This window comes from Poeciliopsis prolifica, unplaced genomic scaffold (assembly GCF_027474105.1).
Source record: "Poeciliopsis prolifica strain line A6 unplaced genomic scaffold, Auburn_PproV2 SCAFFOLD031, whole genome shotgun sequence".
Taxonomy (NCBI): domain Eukaryota; kingdom Metazoa; phylum Chordata; class Actinopteri; order Cyprinodontiformes; family Poeciliidae; genus Poeciliopsis; species Poeciliopsis prolifica.
The window spans coordinates 4,745,849-4,766,711 of NW_026562406.1; the positions used below are offsets into that span (position 1 = coordinate 4,745,849).

Below are 20,863 nucleotides of genomic sequence, written 5' to 3' on the forward strand. Positions count from 1 at the left end.
CAGCAATGTGTGTTCAGGAGAAGAAAACGTCAGCAATGTTTGGGAATACAAATGGCGGAGAATGAGATTTTTTTGAGAAACATGATCTAACTAATTTTATTTCAAACAGAGGAGCAACAATTACTACAACTACTGGTGCTAAAATAACAAAGGAGTAAAAAAAATGTTGTTAAATGAGAATGGCGGCTCCTTTAGTTTCTAAACTCAAACGGTGTCTGGTTGTTGTTCATGCCAGGAATCAAACAGCGGAAATCACAAATACAGCGAAAGTTCAAATCCGTATTTCACTGAATGTCCAGTTCGTGTGACGTGGATCAAAAAAGTGACCTCATCTAAAAAGCTTCGGTCTTGGTTTGGTTAAAGTGAACTCTGGCGCGGTTTGAATGTCTCCTATGTGAATGTTAAGCGGAGCGGCGACCACTCCAAAAGCAGGAAGTGGACAACAGCGCAGGACATTCAGTTTTGTCTTCACTCATTTCAACATCTTCATTTGCATACCTACCTACAAATGAGGTAGGTATGCCTCACCTACCTCAATTGTAGGTGAGGCATAATTAGAAGGATTTCTGTTATTCATTCAGCGTCTTGCAAAATATGTATGTCCATTCATGCAAAGAATCATCCATTCACATTTATAATTGTTCAGTAAACTCAAAAGACCCTGATACATGTCAGAAAGTTCAGCTGTTGAGCCGGACACCAAGGATAACGAGTTCTTTTCCTGTTTGGTGCCACTATAAACTGCAAATGCCACAAAGCATCGGGATTTAAAAACTTTATGAGATTTTATGAGGACACAGAGTATATTTTATTATAGATGTTTGACGAAGGCTGATCCAGTCCACTGTGTACATTATCAGACTGTGAGAAGAATATTAAACATTGTCATCTATTGACCGAAGTCCTCCACCTTGTACCTGCAGAACACGGTCACAATGAACAACCGAATCCCTCTGAGAGAGAAAAAATGAAATGATCACTTGTCAAAAGCAGAGGAGGGAGGACAGGTAATGGGAATCAGTGCATGTGTGACAGAGGCATGAAAGCCGCAGACGCATAAAAAACATTCAGAACATTCTAGGAGTTTGAGGGACAAGCCAAGTCTTTCAGGTCTTGATTGACAGTCGGTTATTAAGACAGTGGTGGTCAAATTAAATCCGGAAACGTTAAATTAGCATATCGGCACGGAAATATCACAAGAAACGATCCCCCGCTGAGCATTCACAAAGCAATAAATTGCCTGGATGATCGGTTATTAAAATAAATGTGAGAAATTAGCTTTCAGCAATATCCAGCGCAGCATGCAGCTTTCTGACATAGAGACAAAGTAAATGGGAGAAAACCAAACTGCTATTTTAAAGAAGAAAAAGAAAGAAAAAAAGTTTTTTGATCCAAATGGAAAATAAATATTACGTCAGTCCATTTATTACTTAAGATGAATATTGCAAACGAATGTTTCTGAGAACTTTTCAACGCATTTCGCCAGTCGGTGAGCTCCTTCTGCCTTCACGGATCCGGCCAACGACGTCCAGGCGAGAAACGTGTTCAACGCGGACGACAACGATCCCGAGAACGCACAGATCAAGGTCTCCTCGTTCCGGTGATTAAGCATCCTAACAAATGCGTGTTGGAGGACGGGCCTTATCACCCAGGTCCACACAGAGCTCCTTCCATATCTATCACTCTCAGATGGCCAACCTGCGCCTGCCATGTGCTGCAGGCTGCCAAATAAAAGCACCGCTGGCGTCGCCTCGGCGCTCCGCTTGGCTTGTTTTTTACTTTTCCCCCGTCATGAAACAAATCATTTCACAGCTTCTGGAGAAAAAAAAAACTAAAGTTTGAAATGCCTTATCGCTCCTGGACAACTAGCCAGCGATTGAATGAAAATATGTAAAAAAAATAAATAAAAAAGAAAGAGGAGAAAAAAAAGAGCTTGAGAATTTCTGCTGTTTGCTTGACAAACCTGTTTACCTTGTTTCCAATTAAAATTCTCGAGCACTTCAATGTGTTTTTTTTTCTTTTTCCTTCGCGAGCAAAAAGAAAAGAAACTCCACTGGAAGTATTTGTACAGCTTGAAATGAGCGACACATTTTCATTTCGCCTAATCTTTTGTTCGTCTTTGGAGGAAAACTCTCGCGTTCAGAACAATTTCTGTTTTCAAGCAAAAAGCTCCACATTGATCTGCCACCTGGTCTGAGCCTTTTCCCCAGTTAACAAATATTAAACTTATTATGCAAATAAATTAGAGGTGGGACTTGATTGAAATGCTTAATTGAGTTAATTTTCAGGTCTGTCATTGATTAATTGTAGTTAATCACATTTTGATGGAAAACATTGAGAAAATATGCAACATTTTCAATTCGAAAAGGCTTTTCGCTGCTACATGATTGAATAGATAGACATGTAAGCTTACCATATGAGATATTTACTATTTTTAATATTTATTTAGATTATTTAACCATCAGATTTTAAGTTTGAAGTTTCAATATGTAATATAAGCAAGTTAAATAGCTTAAGAATGCCTACGGAAAAAGTGATGAGCTTTAAACAGGTGAAACTGTGGAGAACAACACAAGAGAGAAAACATTTCTGGATGCTCCTGTATGTTTCTTGATTGACATCAAAAACCTTTTTTTTTTCTTAAGCTTTCATCAAGAAAATTTCTACAATTTAGGAAAATTTAGAAGAAATGAGAAAGGGCAGAATGACAGAGTTTGAAAGGTACAGGCTGAATTAAAGATATAAAAAAGGCCTGTTACCTTAGAGTGAACGTCTCCACGGTGGAGTAGGGCGATATGCTGATGAAGGCAGACACTGTCTCCCTCTGCCTCATGGGCGTGGCTGGGACCATGACCATGAAGTGGTCATCCAGCCAGAGCTCCGTTAGAGGCGGCTCCGTGGGGTTCTTGTAGAGCCTCACGCCACCGATCCTCCTCAGCGGGGTGGAGGTGTAGGTACCAAACAGCCCTTCATGATTGGAGCGGATGAAGCTGTCCTTTCTGGACTCCTCGGAGTGGCACTCGCCTGCTTCTGTGGACCGCAGCAGATAGTAGAGCTCCACCGGGGTGCCCTCGGACACTTCGGCGTTCCTTTGCCGCCCCGGCACGACGCTGGGGGGGCTGAACCAACTGGCCAGCGGCTCCAGCTCGGCCACGCACAGCCCGAGCTCCCCTTTGAGCTGGCAGGCACCGCGGACCTCCTGGGTCTCATGGAAAGCGAACATGTGTACGCAGGGCAGTTTGTCAATGGTGCTGTAGTTGTCCCAGTCTCTCCCCACTATGTAAAACAGCACCTGGACTTTGGGCTTGGCTAAATGAATCTGCGTGTTCATGATGAAGGTTTGTACCTTCCAGTTGAAGGTGAATACCGAAGAGGCAGGGAAGGTCCCGGGACTCTGCAGGAGCTCCAACGGGACAGGCTGCTCCACTGAGAGAGGCCCATAGCTGGCGTTCACCGACGGCAAGTTTCTGGTGTGGTAGACGAAGAAAGCCTCCGTCCGCGAGGTCAGGCTAGAGTTCCTCATGAAGTCCTGGTTGGCTTCCTTGAGGAAAAAACCCAACTCCGTGTTTAGCAGCTGATAGTTGACAGGCAAGTACGTGGGGAAGGAGGAGTATCTCTGCAAAGCCTCCAGGACTCGACAGTCTGGCCCTGGAGTAAGAGGAGAAAAAAGCTGGGTTAGGAACTTCAACATCGTCTTCTCTGGCAAGCCCTGCACAAACGTCTTGGGTGGAATGCTCAGCCAGAGCGGCGAGCTTTCAGCAAAAATGTTTTTGTTATCCATTTTCATAAACTAAATATGAGCCAAAATAAAAGACAGACTTATTGTCAATAATAGTCCGGAATATTTGAAAGCTGCTTGTTTTCCTGAAAGAAGAGGTTCTACCGTAAACATAAATGCTCTTTCAGATTTAATTGCTTCTGAGTGAATGGTAAATTGCTTCAGCAAATCAATTTCTCAAACTGAGCTAAAGAAATAAAAGAGACTTGTGTTTTAATCAGTTCCTATAAGGAGATTTCAAAATAGGTATGCAAATTAATTGTAAAAAGCAACTCTCTGTACCTTTCACAATGTGCTGTGTGCTTTTTTTGTTATAACTTAAAATCTGTTCAGCTCCTTTATGCCTTGGCAATAAAGAACAGGATCAATGCTGTTTCTACCAGAGTGATTTATGGATTTAATTTACATTTAAAGAGGCCAGAGAAACAAATATACAAGACTCTAGAAAGTTAAAGTTGCGCACGAGGAATTTACGCCCTGTATTCCTTCTCTTCTCCACTTGTCCAGGACTGTTGTCTCGTCTTGCTGGACGGTGAATCCCCACCCCACTCTAAATGATACTGCTTCCTTTAACAGATTGTTTTTCCTTTCAGGACTTATCACAATGCATTCATACAGTATAGTGCCCTATTTTCTGCAACACAAAGCGTTGTGAATGGTGACCAAAAAGTTAAAATTTGGCCTTGTTTTGCTATCTCCTGCTAATGTTTGCTGTGTCTCCTGCAAGGCTTGTGGCAAATTGCAAATAGTACTAGTTGCTTTCGTTCAGCTATGGCTTTATTTTATTAATTCTCCACAATGGCTGGATTTGTGGGTTACCTTGTTTGGGATTATAAGAGTAAAGAGTCAAACTTCATATTCTCTCTTTTGCCGCATAATTATGCACTGTTTGTGTTAGTCCATTACATGAAATCACAATAAAAGGCGTGGAGTTTTGTGTTTGTAATGACACCAAATGTGAAAATAAAATGAGATAAAATTCTGACTACTTGAGGGTTTTGAGCTGGCAACATGCAGAATCCGATTTGTCGACGTTAAAACTACCGCAGGGTCACGCTCCGGTACACATGCAAAGATTTCCCCTGTTTGTTGCCTAACTTTTGCACAACTGGCTGCGAAACCTTACATCAAAGTTGACGTGAAGATGGTTCTAATCTCGATAAGAGTGGAATTTGACCTTCTTCTCACAATCAATCCTCAATTTGATTACACTCCGTCAGCGGACTCCCGTCTCTGCGCTTGCATCTGGAGTGTTTCCCTCTAGTGATCGTCCCTGTAAATCAATGTCCAAACAGGTAGGAAATCTGTCATGAATTTTCTGATTCATGGTGCTCCTCCAGACCTCTGTGCTGCTGCCGCCGCGGTGAGAGATGCACAAGGAACCAGCTGAGCCTCCGGTTTTGAGCATATTAATTCAAATCCAAATCACTGGAGTGCCTCTGGGCATAGATCTAGCTCTTCTGAGGAGCAGAACAATGCAGCGTGATTTGTATTTTTTCCTGAACAAGCAGGGGCTTTGTGTCAATTGTTGGCTCAGAGCATTGTCTTAGCCAAGACATTACAGTGAGGGTAAATGAAAAGCTCAGGAAGAAATCCATCCTGCGGTGTGGAAGCTGTAACATTAAATTAAATCCAGTGAAAAGGCCCTCATGTCTCAATGACGGGAGAAGGAAAAACTTTTCTTGATAGAGTTCAGTTTTTGCTTTTTCTTCCCACACCGAAATGTGATTTATTGTAATCAACTTGAAAGACACATCCACACGTCTCACTGTCGAATCGCAGACAACAATGCACGTTAAACGATCTATTCTTTTCAGACGCTGGCACTTCAACTGATTTCCACATTTCACCGCATGCGCGCGCGACGCCGTCAAGAGACTAAACACACGAACCGCGCACAAAAGTAGAAGTAGAAGCCGTGACAGCTGAGGGGGAAAACATTGATCATCTCGCCAGCGAGCGTCCCTTTGCTGGTGAAATTCGGGTTTTGTCATCTACGTGGATGTCACTATGACATGCGCAGCGTACCCGCGTTGTTGAAGATCAAAGACATGCAAACATGCAATTATCTAATTTCTTTGAAATGTGTTTTTACAAACGTGGTAAATGTGAGTGAAGGTGACAAAAACAAGCATTTTGCCTCAAAGAAACACCTACTCTAAAAAAGAAGTCTTCCATACAAAAATAAAATAAAAACTTGAGCTTTATTTCAATAAATCTTTACACATTTCATAAGTGGTTACTGCCCAGCCATCATCTATATACGCCTGTCTGAGTTGGACGGCTGGTGCCTGCTCCAGCAATCATTGGGTGAGAGGTCGTTTGCATATCTAAGGTCAATTTGGAGAGATGAACTAATTTCATTTAAGGTTTTTACACTGCAGGTGGCAGCACCGTAGATTCACCCATCCAAATAACACCCTGCGTGTAGAGCACCAAGTGAGGGGAGGGAGTACCATTAAATCTCGCCTGTGAAAAATTATTCTAACTAATCATAAGATTACATTTAAATATAAATGTGTGAAGCCTTTTAGTAGGATAAAGGCTTAGCAAATTCTATTATTTCTTGGCTCAGCTTCAGCTTATGTATCTTGTTCAGTGATGGTCAGATTTCAGCTTTCCATGCCTCTTTCTCTGAACTCTGAACATCTTCTACTTTTAAGTGCCTCAGGTAGCTAACATTTATGAAAAATTACAAAAACTAGGAGATTATGAGCTCCTGGTAGATTTAACCTATATTCTTTTGCAGTTCTTGGCAGTACATGCCTTCCCCCACCAACTCCCACCATGTTTCTTGCAACCCTGTTGACTATTTGCAACAAAAGATGTTTTATGTTTCAGTGACCACGCCCACATATCCAAGCCAGGGGTCCTCAAATCCAGGCCTGAAGTCCTTTAAATGAGCCCCTGGTTCAACACACCCAAATCAACCGGCTGAATCCTCTCCTCCGTGTGCAGTCAGGTTCTCCAGAGTCCCGCTAATGACCTGATTTTATTGACAGAGGTGTGCTGAAGTAGACACATCTAAAAGGACACCACCCCTTGAGGCCTGGGTTTATGGAGCCGCGATCTAAGCAATTTCAAAAGTGCCACATCCCTCTGAGAGACCTTTTGGCAACTTTTGGACTTTTCCAAGTCAGTTAAATATGTTTTGACCCATTTAGCCTCGAGAAAAGAAGTTGCTCGACAACTTTGCACACCTTGATAAAGGGTGTTGAGGCATAAATCCATGAAAACATTCAAGTTTCTCCAGCCTAAAAACTTAGGATGCGGTTCCAATACTCACTTGCCTTGAACCTGCAGTGTAGTTGGATGTGATAGTATGATGAGAAATTGACTTTCTTTCTATAAATGTCAGAAATGTTGCCTCTTGTTACTGCAGCTCCCAATGGTTTGAGACCTCTGAAACTGTAACCTGCTATATCGTGATAAAAGATACAAAGGCAACGACTTTGTTTAATCCTCTCTTGCTAACTTGTCACTGACTGGCTTCTGCAATCTGCCGCCTCATGTGAAGAAAAACGCTGAAGTTCAAAGCAGACATCAGAAGAGGAGGAGGAAGGGAACTGGAGTGAGTCTCAACTTGATTGTTGTCGGTGTCAACAAGCTGCTTTGAGTATTTAAAAAAAAAAAAGAAACTATCTAGCGAGCAGCAGTTGTATGGATGAAACTATCTTGTTGTTGTCTGATGTCAGAGGAAAATGTGCAGACTGATACACGATGATAGAAATGCCACGATCTTTGAGACGTTTTTGACATTTTTGGGACGTTTTGTGTTTTGTTTTATTTTTAGAGTTTTCCCTCTTGGCTTCCCAAATTTAGTTAATTCTTTGGTTTTAAGACTTGTCATGCTTTCAGTTCTTTGGTGTAATATTTTGAACGTTTTTTAACATTCCTCGTTTCTTGTGCTTTCGTCTAATGACGGCGCTGTCACAGTCACAAGTATTTTGAGGTCCTGTGTTCGCCAGCGTTGGCGTTCTGATAGTGGCTACTATGTTTTTATTAGTGATTGTTTCGTGTGTTCCCTGTGTGTTGTGACAGCCGTCATAAGTTACTGCTTTTAAATTTGACAGAGCAGGTGTTTCTCCGTGACTCACCTAAGAGGAGGTGATGCTGCTGTGGGATTCTGTCAACACTTTGCACATTCAATATTGTTCATTTTTGATATTCTTTTTACATTCATTTTTGGTCCAAGTTTTTTCTCTGGTTTAATTTAGTGAGGTGGGCCAGTTTTGCTTTATTTATTTCGAAATGAATGAGGATTTTTCAGATATTTTCCTTTTGTTTGTTGCTTTGACATGAAGTCACACTCAACTCCTTCTGAGTATTGAAATCTGAAAAGTGTACTTTTACCTACAAACCATTGTCAAAAAAAAATAAGAAGAATAAAAAAATTATCCAACTATGTTTTGTAACTGGTTGAGGATGGAACAGCTTGATTTTATGTCCCGACTACTTTTAAATTGGAAATAAAACACCTGATTTAGCCACTAACCTGCCTCAGTGTCTCCCATCTCTTCACCACTCAATTAACCTCTGTGGTGGGGATGCACCGATTTAAAGACCAGCCGATTTCTCCAATTTTGGGAAATTGGTGATCGTTCCATTTTTACATGCAAAGATAAGCACCAGTTTTATTTACCTCAGCAAAGGTATTTAAATCAGCTGTTACCTTCTTCAGGTCTGCTGTGAAATTGGTTTGACTAGCAGACCAGCTAGTTAACAATATTCCTCTCACTGCTTGCTACATTTAGCAACATTTTAGACCCAAAAAAATTGATATTGGCCAAAATCAGAATCGGCAGGACAGGATTTTTAATAGATCGGTGATCGGCCAGAAAACTGCAGTCGGTGCACTCTCTGGTTTAAACACCTCTTGGTTTTCTCAGTCTGTCTTCTGTTTCCTTTTTCCTCATGCTCCTCCTGCAAATTATTACTTTAGATTTTCTTTATCTCTTTTTCTTTTGCCTCTAGTTCATTGATGGGTTTTGATTTTCCAAGTTCAAGTAACAGTTTATTTTCACCTGCTTGCTTCTTTTCTGCATTTGGTTCCTTCACCTCGACGTCCGCGAAGAGAAAGGGAATATCTGTTCAATTAACTACTTATCATCACCAAAGTTTGCAGAAAGTCTTAACACAACATGTAAAATACAGGACTGCAACAGAAGGTGGCCAAACTGGAGGTCATCTCTATCAGCCAGCGACCGAATGCTGAGTCTACACGTCATGCAGACTCATCAAAATCGGACAGATTACCGATTAGAAAAATCAATTAAGATTTCATTTCAGACGATTAATTCAAATGTCAGGACATTCAGTACAAGTGGGATGTTCTGCTGCGGCTGAACACAGAGAGAAATACCAGCATTTGGCTTGAAAATAAAAGCTGTGATTTCAGATTTTCATGTCAAATTAACTGTTTATGTTCCAGTGAGAGAATGTGGACAAGGTGGTATAGAATGGCCAGACCTGAGCGAGGGCGTCGTCATAAATGTCGAGTAGCACAATAAGCTAGTTTAAGATTGGCTCGAGAAAAAAGTACTAACACCAAATAGTTTTCCAAACTTCCAAGATCCCATTTCAATCACGTATTCAAAGGACATGCTGCAACACACCTGAAAGGCCGCAAAAAAAAAAAAAAAAAACTAAAGAAAAAACATCCTGCATTTGACGTCCCTGAATGGATGCACTGCCAACGTCCTTGAGTCACAAACTCCAGGATATCCATACAGGCAACCAGAAAATGAAATAAGAATGTCAATTTAATTTTTATTTATCGCTACAACACTGAAACAACTCGAAGAGCTTCTGACACAAACCAAACAAAGAGCAATATTGGTCCAGGGAGAACGATTTCAGACAAACTTTTGAATGTACCTTCTGTGTGAAAGAAAGGCAGCGCAGCCAATCTAAGTGTAAGATCTAAGTGTGCAGCCATCTCCTTGTAAAATGAAAAGCCAGCCAAGTGGAAAACAGGAAATGGAAGGGAAAATGGAAACCCCACACAATTCAAGACCTTAATGTGTCTCCACTAAAACGCTACAAGTATCTTAAAAATATTTTAAAAAGTGTAATAATTACAAAACTATCCACTGAAAACACTTCATTGCACTCAGTGTACAATTTCTGTTATAAATTAAACAAAACCAAAAAGAGCTAACATCACACAGGCAGTTTCTGCAACACGTTTTAGTTTATGGAGGCCCAGCATGGGCTTGTTATGATAACAGATTTTGCTGGTCGATAAATTGTCCCAGAAGTTACTGTGATAAACACTAACATTGTTTTGAGACCATTTTAGAGTAATATAATAGTAATAGTGGCATAGAAATGCAAGGACACATTCTCAAAGATCAATAAACTTTCAATTCTAATGAACATTTAAACACTGGAACTGGATGACATTTGGAGTCTCCAAAATAAACAGAAACAACAAGTGCAATAAATTATGAAGTCTCTGTAAACAAAAGTATCTTCCAAACAAGGTTCAGTTGAAATCAAATCACCAGACTGAAGATTTTTATCAGTGGGAATTTTTTTTGCAAAAAGAGAAAATAAAGCGATAAATCAAGCCAATTAAAATCATTGAGTTTCTTTTAATTTATTATGCGATTCATTGATTTCTTGTAAATTGTGACAGGCCTATCCAGGCATCACTTAAAGTCAATTATCCTGGTATATCAGTGGGACACACTGCAGCAAAAGATAACCAGTTAAAAATCGAATACTGTTAATAGCTAATAGTTTTATGAATAAATCATTCAAAGATAATTACATTTTTGTTTTTGGAAAGGAGATTTTTTTTTTAAATGAAGTAATTTCGCAGAAAGTGGAGGAGTAATATTCAGTAAAAGAAAATTGATGAAAGTGGTCAAGGGACAGTTTAACTTGGAGCCTCTGCATTATAATTATGTACATGGTTAATTTAGAGGACATAATTTTCCCACCTTTATTCTTATCCACCTTACCTTGAAATTTGTAATGTCTCCAAAAGGTTAACGCATGTGCTTATTTGTTTCGCTTCACATTTCAGTGAATAAAATATCTTTTCCAGCTACAGCCAAGATTAGGTCAAAAACCTAATTAGAGGAAAACAGTCTTTCTGTCTGCGTCCGCTCAAACAACATGTCTTTGTTCTGCTAATGCATGTAAAAAATATACGAGTTTATAAAATCTAAGGCATAAATAAAAAAACCCTGAGAGTGTGATAATTAGAATATTTTTTGGCAACATTTGGACACTGCTGCCAAAAAGCATTAGCTCTCTTCTAATTAGATGTTGGAAAATATAACTCTAGTATTGAGTTATTAATGCCTGGAACACACAGTTCCTGTTTTAACATTTTAGATTTCTTAGCTGAGGTGACCTATATCTAAATAGAAGTCATCATTATTTTGTTTATTATTGGTTACGCGTGTATTTTTTACATAAAACAATACAGCATAATCTTCCTCCACCAAGAGAAATATATGAAATTTAAGATTCTCCTGTGTCGTCTTCTTGTTTGCAGGACCTACTGCTAGCTGGTGATGGTGAGTACACATATGTCCAGCAATAGACTCTCTGCATATTTACTTTTTATCATGGGTTCCTACAAATTAGTGTTCCCTCACAAATTTTTTTTGCGAAAAGTCTTTTAATATGTGTAATGTTATTGCATTAACATTGCAATAACGTTGCGAATATTCTGCTGATAGTGGATTCACAACTTGTACAGGATGCATGTAAGGTCAAACTCCAAAAGGAAAACTAAGAACTTGCTCAGCAGCTCTCGCTTACACAGAGACTGGTCCTGAAACCACGTCCATTTTGCTGAGGACACGTTAGTCACTCTAGCATTCATCAAAAACAAAGGATGTTTTCTTCGTCTTATGATTTATGACGAGCGTTAGCAATGTTTCATGAATCTGGTCATGAGGTATTTCATTTTTCTGGACCTTACTGACAGCAGGAGGGATGCGTTGCTCTAAAGATGACAATACCGGTCTCTTCATCAGGCAGGAAGCCACGTTTAACGTGACAGAAATATCAAGACCTAAATGATGCGCTGCCATGAGATAGGATGACATTCGTGTTAATGAAATTTTCAAGCATGTGGTCTTTTTATCTACTGTCAGAATGAGGCTGACATTTCAGTATTTTAGCAAAATGTATTGGCCTGGATGTTCAAGGAGGGCAACCAGCGTCACCCAGGGGGCTCCTCGCTTTAAAGACCCCTTTATGATGAATTTAAAAATGCATGGTGAAAGCTTAAGACTGAGATTTCATGATAAATACATGTGGCATTGAGTTTCATTGCCTAACAAAGTGTTGACAAGTGACCTATGAAAATACACTTTAGTCCACTAGTCCTCGTAATATGTGGACGGAAAAAAGAAATTAAGTACTTGAACTCAAAATCAAAGTATTTTTTAATTGAACTGGATTGAATCGAACGGCGGCCATGTTTATTTGAGACGATAAAGTGAATTCATACTTCTCAGTCTGCAGTATGGTTAAATGCAGACACCTCAAAGCCTGTGTGAGGTGTCTGCTTCATCATCTGTCCCCTGGGGCCCAACGGGCCAAAAGTGACTCTAATAAATAGCTTCACCAAAGTCTAGCTGTGTTGTAATTACCTCCAAAGCTTAAGAAAGTAGGTGTGCTTTATCAGAGATTGATCAGCTAGTTTGTTGCAGTGACATGCTGCAGAATTACACTTGTATAACCAGCATAACTCTGAGTCAAATAGAAATGACTCGGTTGAGAGCGTCAAACTCATACAGTGTTGGCCTTATTTACCGGCTAATGGGGTAGAAATGAACAGAGAATTCAAGCTGGACTGGCCCTCTCAGTTCACTCTGGGATCTGTTATTTTTATCCAGTCTTTTCCCAATCAATGAACTAACCAATTGTACAGTAAGTGCCACCAGGCTGTGGTTCATTTCGCCAGTGAGAGAGAGCAAGACTTCAAAGCGATCTGATCGGAGTATACGCTGTTATCTGTTTGATGATTCTGACTGTTCATCGTTTGTTTGTAATGAAACGTTCTGGCTTTTCAAGTCTTGGCAGTCATCTGGAAGTGGCAACATTAAAGGAACACACTGCTAGCCAAACTAACAACTGATATAAGTTGCTAAAGATATTACATCAGAAGAGCTTAAGAGCTCAATGACACTCGTACAACTCCTGTGTCGAGGGAGGGCTGGATGGATGAATGAACCACAGTTTAAATCGTAAACTCCATAATCATGTTTCCTTTTAAACAACAGTGAAACCCTGCATTACAGTGATAGTTATCTCACACACAGCCTGAATTTGCTTCTTCTCCTCATGTCAATAATTAAGCATTGTTCACAGCAGGAAGGCAAGACAAAACGTCTTGAGGGCAATTGTTCATGTTTTTTTGTGTCATGTACAGTTCTCAAAAAGAGATCAGCCAATATCTGTGTCTGAATGTCACAACTTTTCCAATATGTGAGATTGGAAATCAGTCACTGAGTTCTGATACATCCAGTGAAACGTGGTCCGAGTTTGACTTTTGCTTTCAGGAATGTTTTATGCACATTTAACTACTTTGTCAACACAATCTGATGAAGGGGTTATGTGGACAGAGGTACATTTCATTGTTATTGTTATTTTTGCTTCTTACATGTAGCATTGGTATGTACACATCAATCAAAAAATTGCAGAATTCGCAGAGGATATTAATCCCGTCTTGCTTCTTAGTGCAGTAAACTTGAGTCTAACAGCATAATTTGCAAACTGATACCTCTGCTTGCCAGTATAGGTATTTGGCTTATCTAATTGCTCCCGACAGCCAAAGAGTTCATCATTCTTTTCAGTTCTAGCGTAGTCACAGTCAACTGAAAAGAGATACGTCTGACAGATAAAATCAGCCACGGCCTTAAAAAGCAGAGATATCACTTCTAGCCAAAAGACGGCTCCGAGGAAATTGATTTTAAATCTCTGTGTCAGATAAGGTTCATTTTCAGTGTGATCTAGTTTCTGAAGTACATACAACCACATAGTATGTAATACCTTTACGATATATTTTGCTTCCAGTTACTTTGGTTGTCGCTTAAGAATATCTGATGCCACTCTTGCAGATCCTGTCAATTTGAGCCTTCCAATTTGGTGTATGTCAGACCTGGCGATGGCGAGGTGCGCCGGGTGAAAGTCAGGTCCCAGATGAGTGCTGACAGGCCAAGCGGCACAAGCTCGCTCATCAACCTGCTGGGCTTAGAGCAGGAATATGTAAAGCCGGGACAGGAGTGGCAGAGCAAAGACAGACAGCTGAGGCAGAGTAAATGAACAGAGGACACCAGCAAAAGGGAAATGCCATGTTCCTGCTGCCCACTCCTGGGTGTAATAATGCGGGTGGGCACAGTTTAGGTTGGCAGTCTGGTCGGCTGCCAGCTTGACAATTTCTCTGCTTCATCACACACGTCAAGGCTGACAAGATATAACGAGCAAGAGTGGAAAGTTAAAGAAGTAGATGGTGAGCAAACATGAAATAGGTGGGCAAAAAAATAGGTGGGCCTACCACAATGCAAAGAACTTTTTCTCTTTTTTTTCCCAAATCACAAGGATTAGTGTGGCTGTGTATTAAAAAAAACACCCAGCTGTCTTGGGTTCAAGTACAAATGCTTTCTTTCTTCCTAATAGCCAAAATAATTAATTGAATTTTGTATAATTTTTTTTTTAAAAGCAAAGAAAGTAAAGAAGACAGATCTCTAATGCGCAACTGAAGCTGATGGAGCAATATCTCTCCATGGTAGACATGTGACCCCAGAAAAATATCACCGCAAACAAATGTTTCATTTTTACTTTGCATTATTAAAAATCATAATTAGTCGGGAAACTGTGTTGACCACATTTAATCATTTTTAATGAAATCATAAGGGATTGACTTCTAGCTCCTATGTCAATCTTCAGCTCACCTTCACTTTAAAATCTCATATCAAAATCAAGTTTTACTCCTTTGCTTACAACCTAGAGTGAGATTTATGTGACGCCCGTCTGTCTTTTACTGAATCTTAACTACCTGAATAATGACTTCCAGTCGCTACAGGGTGTGTCTGGTTCAGCATTTATTTTGCGCTATCTGCTTTGTGAATCCGGTGCAGAAATAAATCAAACAGCAGATGCAAAATAGCTGCAAACACAGAGGGGGCCGAAGTGTTTTGCGACTGTGTCCCTTTGCTGATGATAACGCGTGGCCCCTGCAATCTGCACACGTTGTGCAAAGATCTCAAAACACCAAATAACATTGAAAAATTGATGACAGGAAAATTCCTTGTGTCCAAGTTTCTGATTGGACTCTGACCCTCTTCTCGCTCTGAAATGGTCTTGCGCCGCGCCGTGAATGCCGGAGCAGAGCAGAGCCTGTGCATGAGGAACGATGAGAGAGCTTTCCAGTCTCACAGAATTACCCGCATCATACTTCTCACCGTGTTCAAATTAATAGGGGCTATTGAATATGTGACCATGAGTCAAGAATAATAAATAAAATATTTCCCTCAAAGATCATTTGCAGATGATTTATGCTGCAAGCCACAAAGAGATTCAAGACAGAGGGACTGGAAGAAGAATCAATACATAACACAGTATGGTATTACTTCATGTCAGCCTCCATAGAAGAGAAATCATTCAGGCAGACAGAGGTCTGGGGAGTCTGCCATGCTGGTGAGCACGAGTCATGAAGGGGAGAAACGCGGCCGCAATGCGAAAGTCAGGCAGTTATAAGAAAGGACCACCCTGGGCGAGTTAATGTTATTCATCCCCCTCCTTCCAAAAAGTAGGAGTTGAATTCAGTGCAATGAAAATGCTCCTTATGAGGGGTCAGTTTAAATTTGTGTAAGTGTGTACGCTCACAGTGGGACCAGCTGGGGACGTCTGTTGCCACACTCCTAATGGATGGCCACATTTAAGGCGATAAGAGCTAATAAAGAGTAATGGGCCTGTGGCTTCACCAAGGGGGGGCAGAAAGAGCTATTTTGAGTTCATGAGAGAAAGCTTCATCTCGGGGATTAAAGGGTATCGACCGATAAAAAGTAAACTCTGCAACGCGGTGACACTGGCCTAACTATGCCGGGCAAAGTCAGAGATGAAAAACATGAACCCAAATAGGAGGCTGCTGCTGCTGCTGCTGGTTGGGAGAGTCAGTGGGGATGTCATTAAGGTAAGCCGAGAAGGGCTTCCAGGTGCTGAAGGTTGGGCTGAGATGTCTGGAGCGGTGTTATCGCAGCAGGAGACTGAGTGACAAGAGCGCTGAATGAGACTGCCTTTGTGCCACCCAGAGTGCGTGCCTTGATGGGGAAACGGGGCTAAGAGCTTCTGGAGTTGGTTAAGAGGGTGAAACAAGCGCACGTCTACGTGTCTATCAGCATTCAGATCGCTCTCCCACTCTTTTTCTGAAACATAAACTGAGTTCTCTAATGAATCTCTGCCCCTCACTGTGATCATTATTGCAAAACAATCCTATAAGTCAAGCTAAAGACTGCGTCAGTGGGGGGCAGTGCGGCTACACACAGATGCTTATTGGTGAGTTTTGCGCTGAGAGCACGGAAACAAAAGTGCACAAAAGCCCAAGAATGTCTATTTGACCCCCTACTGTGTCCAGGGCATCGAGGTTAAAAGTGCAGCATGAATTGTGATGAACGCCAAGGAAGAAATTTCTATCTGCTTTGCTAATCAAGGTGGATGCAGACAAACCACAACATGTTTTTCTCCTCTTAGGCTCTGGAAGCATCAATAAAAATGTTTATAACACAGACACATATAATTTTAGCAGAGAGCTTTAGGCCCAAGAAACTTTTAATGAACTCAACATTTTAGTTTTTTGTTGTGTCTTCGAGCTGAAGTTGCGAGGACTTGCAGGGGTGGTAAAAAAAAAAAAAAAAACACCAGGGGATGGCTACAGTCAGACCTGCAAGTTCAATTAGTTTGCATGCTTAGCAAAAACATTTTACTTATGAATTAACTTACTCCACTAAATTTTGAGCATTTGTTAATAAAATTATTTTAGATTTGAGTGTGCATCAAAGTATAAAACCCATATTTAGCCCTTGTCCATTTGCAGTGTTGTCCTAAGGGCCACATAAACAATGTACATGTGTACAAGCAACACAAGTATATTAATCTTAGTCCAAGTGCTACAATATTTTAAGGAAAATGCATGAACCTTCCTTCCCTTCACTGAACTTTCTTAGCAAGAAGTTGTTACATTTTCCTAAATGGCCTATTTAATATAGCCACACACTGCATTTAAATGAGTTGCTACAAAAGATTTGAAGGCTGTATGAATATGCTTAAAGAGCTTTACAAGAGAACAGTTGCAAGCGATTTATCTACACTGACATGCTATGTGGAACACGAGAATTTGTCAGTGCAGAAGGATCAAAGTGAGGAAATAGAAAATGAAAGAAACTGCTGAAGAGCTTCTTGTTCCATAAAAGACATGTTCCAGAAGCTATCAGTAAAACTGATGTTCCAGCATATTCTGTTTGCTGCTGGTTGATCTTGAGAGTCCTCACTTTAAGGCAAACACAAAGTCTTGGTGTACCTATTAGGAACAGTCAGGAAGCATTTGCACAAGCGGCAGAGAGAGAAGAGGTTAACACCAAAGGTTCAGGACATCAAAAATCAAACTTTGGACGGATTCGGTGGAGACCTGCCTGCTTGGACTGAACTGCTTAACAGTATATCTAACCTCTTCCTGGACAATCCTGCAGGAATAAAGTCACCATAGAAATTGGATAGAGGGATAAAACCAATGTCATTTATACCCCCAAAAAATCCCTTTCCAATCTCATGGATTGTTAGCAGCCAACTCTATGGTTCCCTAATTAGATGTTAACAACTTACTTACATATAACTTGTAATATATGTAAGGAGCATCAACTATATTTTATTCCTACTATTGTTAACTGCGTTGGCTCTGATGAAGAAATAATGAAATAACCCAATTCTGCTAAGTTAAATGAACTTAAGACTGGATTGGCAAACACATGTTTGACCCAAGACTGGGTTAGAAAAACAAGCTCAGCTGAGTTGTTTATAACCTACAAGCTTTTAGAGTGACTTGATGCTATATTTAATGCCAATTAATATTTTTACCAGCTTTTTATAACTCCTTATGTAAGAAAAGATAATCAACCTATCAAATGAATAATATGTTTTTGCTTTGGATGTTGGGAATAAGATATTTTCAAAAAAGGAAAAAAAAATACACAATTGATGCACGAACAAGGACCTTCATCAAACAGGACATAGATTAAGAAACGTAACGTTTGAAGTGTCGAAGAATATCACAAATACCTTTAACGCAACTTTTAAGATACGATCAGAATCAAACTACTAATTATTAGAAATTGTTACAACAAACAAATATGTGGCGTGGAAGCATACTAGTTCACAATTCCAAATAAAACTTATGAATGACGCTTTTACTTGATACGATAACAACCTGATGCAACGCAAAGCAGTTTCCGTGGTGAAATGGCGCCTCTGGTCTTAATGGGTTACTGATGTCAGAGTTGAACATCTTCTTCGGTTCGCATACGAGAGTTTCTGCAGCTTGCTTTGAACCGTCCATCTCGCTCATACTTTTGAGTGCTGGTGCGAACGTTCATCATCAAGAATCCGGCACTTGGCGATCAAAACATAGTTAAAATTGTGCACTGCACAATTTTAGCTCATATTAATGTGGAGCTGTAAGCATTTAGCTTATTCCCACTGAAAACCTCATTTGCTTCAAAGATGCATTTATCCTCATTATTTCACAACTGTAAAGAGTTGTGAAATAACTCTTTACAGTAAAAAAAAAAGAAAAGAAGCAATAGCTGATGTTGCACTCTCCACACACATTACTCTCAGGTCCTGTCATTCCAACTATAAAACAGGTCAACGTGTCTCATTTCTGCCCTTTCTAAGTGCTGCACATGCTGCACTCACCTGTACCAAGAGACAGAAAATAGATGCTGCTCCTGGGAAACAATGCAGAAGCCTATTTATATACATTAAACAACAAGCATGTACTCATCCACATCTTTTATGTCTCCACAGTGACATGTTGTGTTTTGAGCTTGCTTCCTCACTCCTCCATTCGAATCAGTGGCGGCCGTGGTGAAAATGTTCAGAAATCAGAGGTGGAAAAAAAAGGAAATACCTTATCGCTGGATGCATCTGCATAAAACAAAATGCATGTTTTCACAGAAACTTGTGTAATTATGTATGTCACTTACAGACATAGGAGGCTAATTGATGTGCAAACTTTTAAAGCAGTTGTTTTGACATAGTCTTTATGGGGTGTTGGGAACCTGCACTTTACTGATTTGCATCCTTGTTTTGCCATTTTGCCTCTTCCTCTTTTAAATTTCCTATCACTATCGGCTCATGTTGTGCTGTAGTTAGGTATTTTCACAAATCATGGTGATGGATGACTAAAATTAAACCGTAAAAGTAAAAATAAATTAAGACTGCACACAACACTGTATTCCTGTTGGTATTTGTCTCACTTCCTCATTTTGGTTCATTGGTGTTAAAGACTAAAGCTGTTAGCTCTGGACCAAACCAGACAAACTAACCTCTTAATTGCAGTCATACTCCCTCGGTCAAAAGAAACAAGTTCTACTGGAGCCCGTGAGCTTTTCCCCGATGGGGTCGCACTGGCAATGCTTGGCCTTTTACAAGGTTTTGGGAACTGACGTAAAGTTAAGTCAACAACTCAAGCCGGCGAATATGCTCCTGAAAGCAGGCCTGATGTGCTTTGTTTTGCGTAACTCAGTTAAAAGATGCCACTAAATCGAATGTAAGTGGTAGGTGTCAAATCAGCATCCACAGGGATCCAGGGTTTCACAGTGGAACATCGCCCAGGGTGTCACACTGCCTCAAACTATTTGCTTTCTTCCCATATTGCTTCATGGTGCCATGTGTTTCCTGGATAGGTAGCAAATACACACACACAAATGCACACACGCAACCAGCTTACAAATGTGATTCTGTGGTCCGGTTCTGATGTTCATATGCTTCTTGTTCAGCAGCTGACAGAGGTTGGTTTGGGCATCCTGACTGATCTGTAGCTATGCAGTCCTGTACTTAATTTATTCCCCCTATCCTGTGTATTCTGGCACCTTCCTGTCAGCACCAGCACACATTTCCTCAGCAGGCCTCACTAGGTTGTCTGTTGGATCCAACCACACAGACAAGCATTCAACTCCCCATCTGGACCGATGAGCAATGATCGTCATGAACCCCATTGCTGATTCGCCCCTGTTTGTTGCAGCACTTGTCAGATTTGCTTGAATCATTTTGCTTGTCCATTTTTTTTTTTTTTTGCTGCTGCTAACACTTCCACTTTGAGAACAACTCGTTCATGTTCCATTGCCACTTAACATATCTCAAATGCTAATAGAGGCCGCAGTGAAGACATTACTCTCTGATAGTTCTTCACATCAGCTATCAGAGGTCATATTATGCTTCATTGATGTGGAAGAAGAAAGTCAGAAAAAAGGAAAATGTTCTAATTCCTCTATCAGATCTTAGGACCATAAACCGCAGAAAGCCTCTCTCTGCTTTGGAGGCAGATTTTATAGCAACTCGAGATTTCACTCTTAAATTTGTCGTTAAAAATGTAACCTTGCCATTACAGAGCCCAGCACGATGCAACATGCAGAGAAATGCACAGTTTGTTAAAAATAATAAAAAAAAGAGTTTTCTAACAAGCAATGCGGAACATAATTTGCATTCAAAGCCCTCCTGTCCAGGTGCCAAGCTGAACTTTATTTCCATGATTGACAGCAGCTCACACTAAACACAGGGATCGTGAAAGACCAGTCAATTTCTCCTGAGCCAGCAGGGCTGCAGAGAGCTTTCTAATGTGTTTGCAAGCAGAAAAAGGAATAAAATAAACAGGTAACAAAACAGAAGCCTAATTACGATTTTAGTTCTAAAGAGATTCCTTGGAAGGAGGGCTGATCTGCAGGCAAAGCTAAGACTCAAAGTTTGAATTAATCCTCAACAGACTGCATCTTGTTTTTTTCTGTTTAACCAATATTAGTCTGAAAACAACAGAAGGGATGGGCAAGAAAATGACTGCATTTC

At 40.3% G+C, this 20,863-nt stretch overlaps 1 protein-coding gene across 1 annotated transcript in view; it reads right to left on the bottom strand.

Moving 5' to 3' along the window:
* Window positions 1-20,863, bottom strand: part of si:dkeyp-14d3.1 (transmembrane protein 132D) — a 148,887-nt gene that overhangs the window by 111,863 nt on the left and 16,161 nt on the right. The window contains exon 2 of the mRNA XM_055050585.1: window positions 2,760-3,648. Coding sequence (XP_054906560.1) covers window positions 2,760-3,648 — 889 coding nt within the window. The remainder of the gene's footprint in view (window positions 1-2,759; window positions 3,649-20,863) is intronic.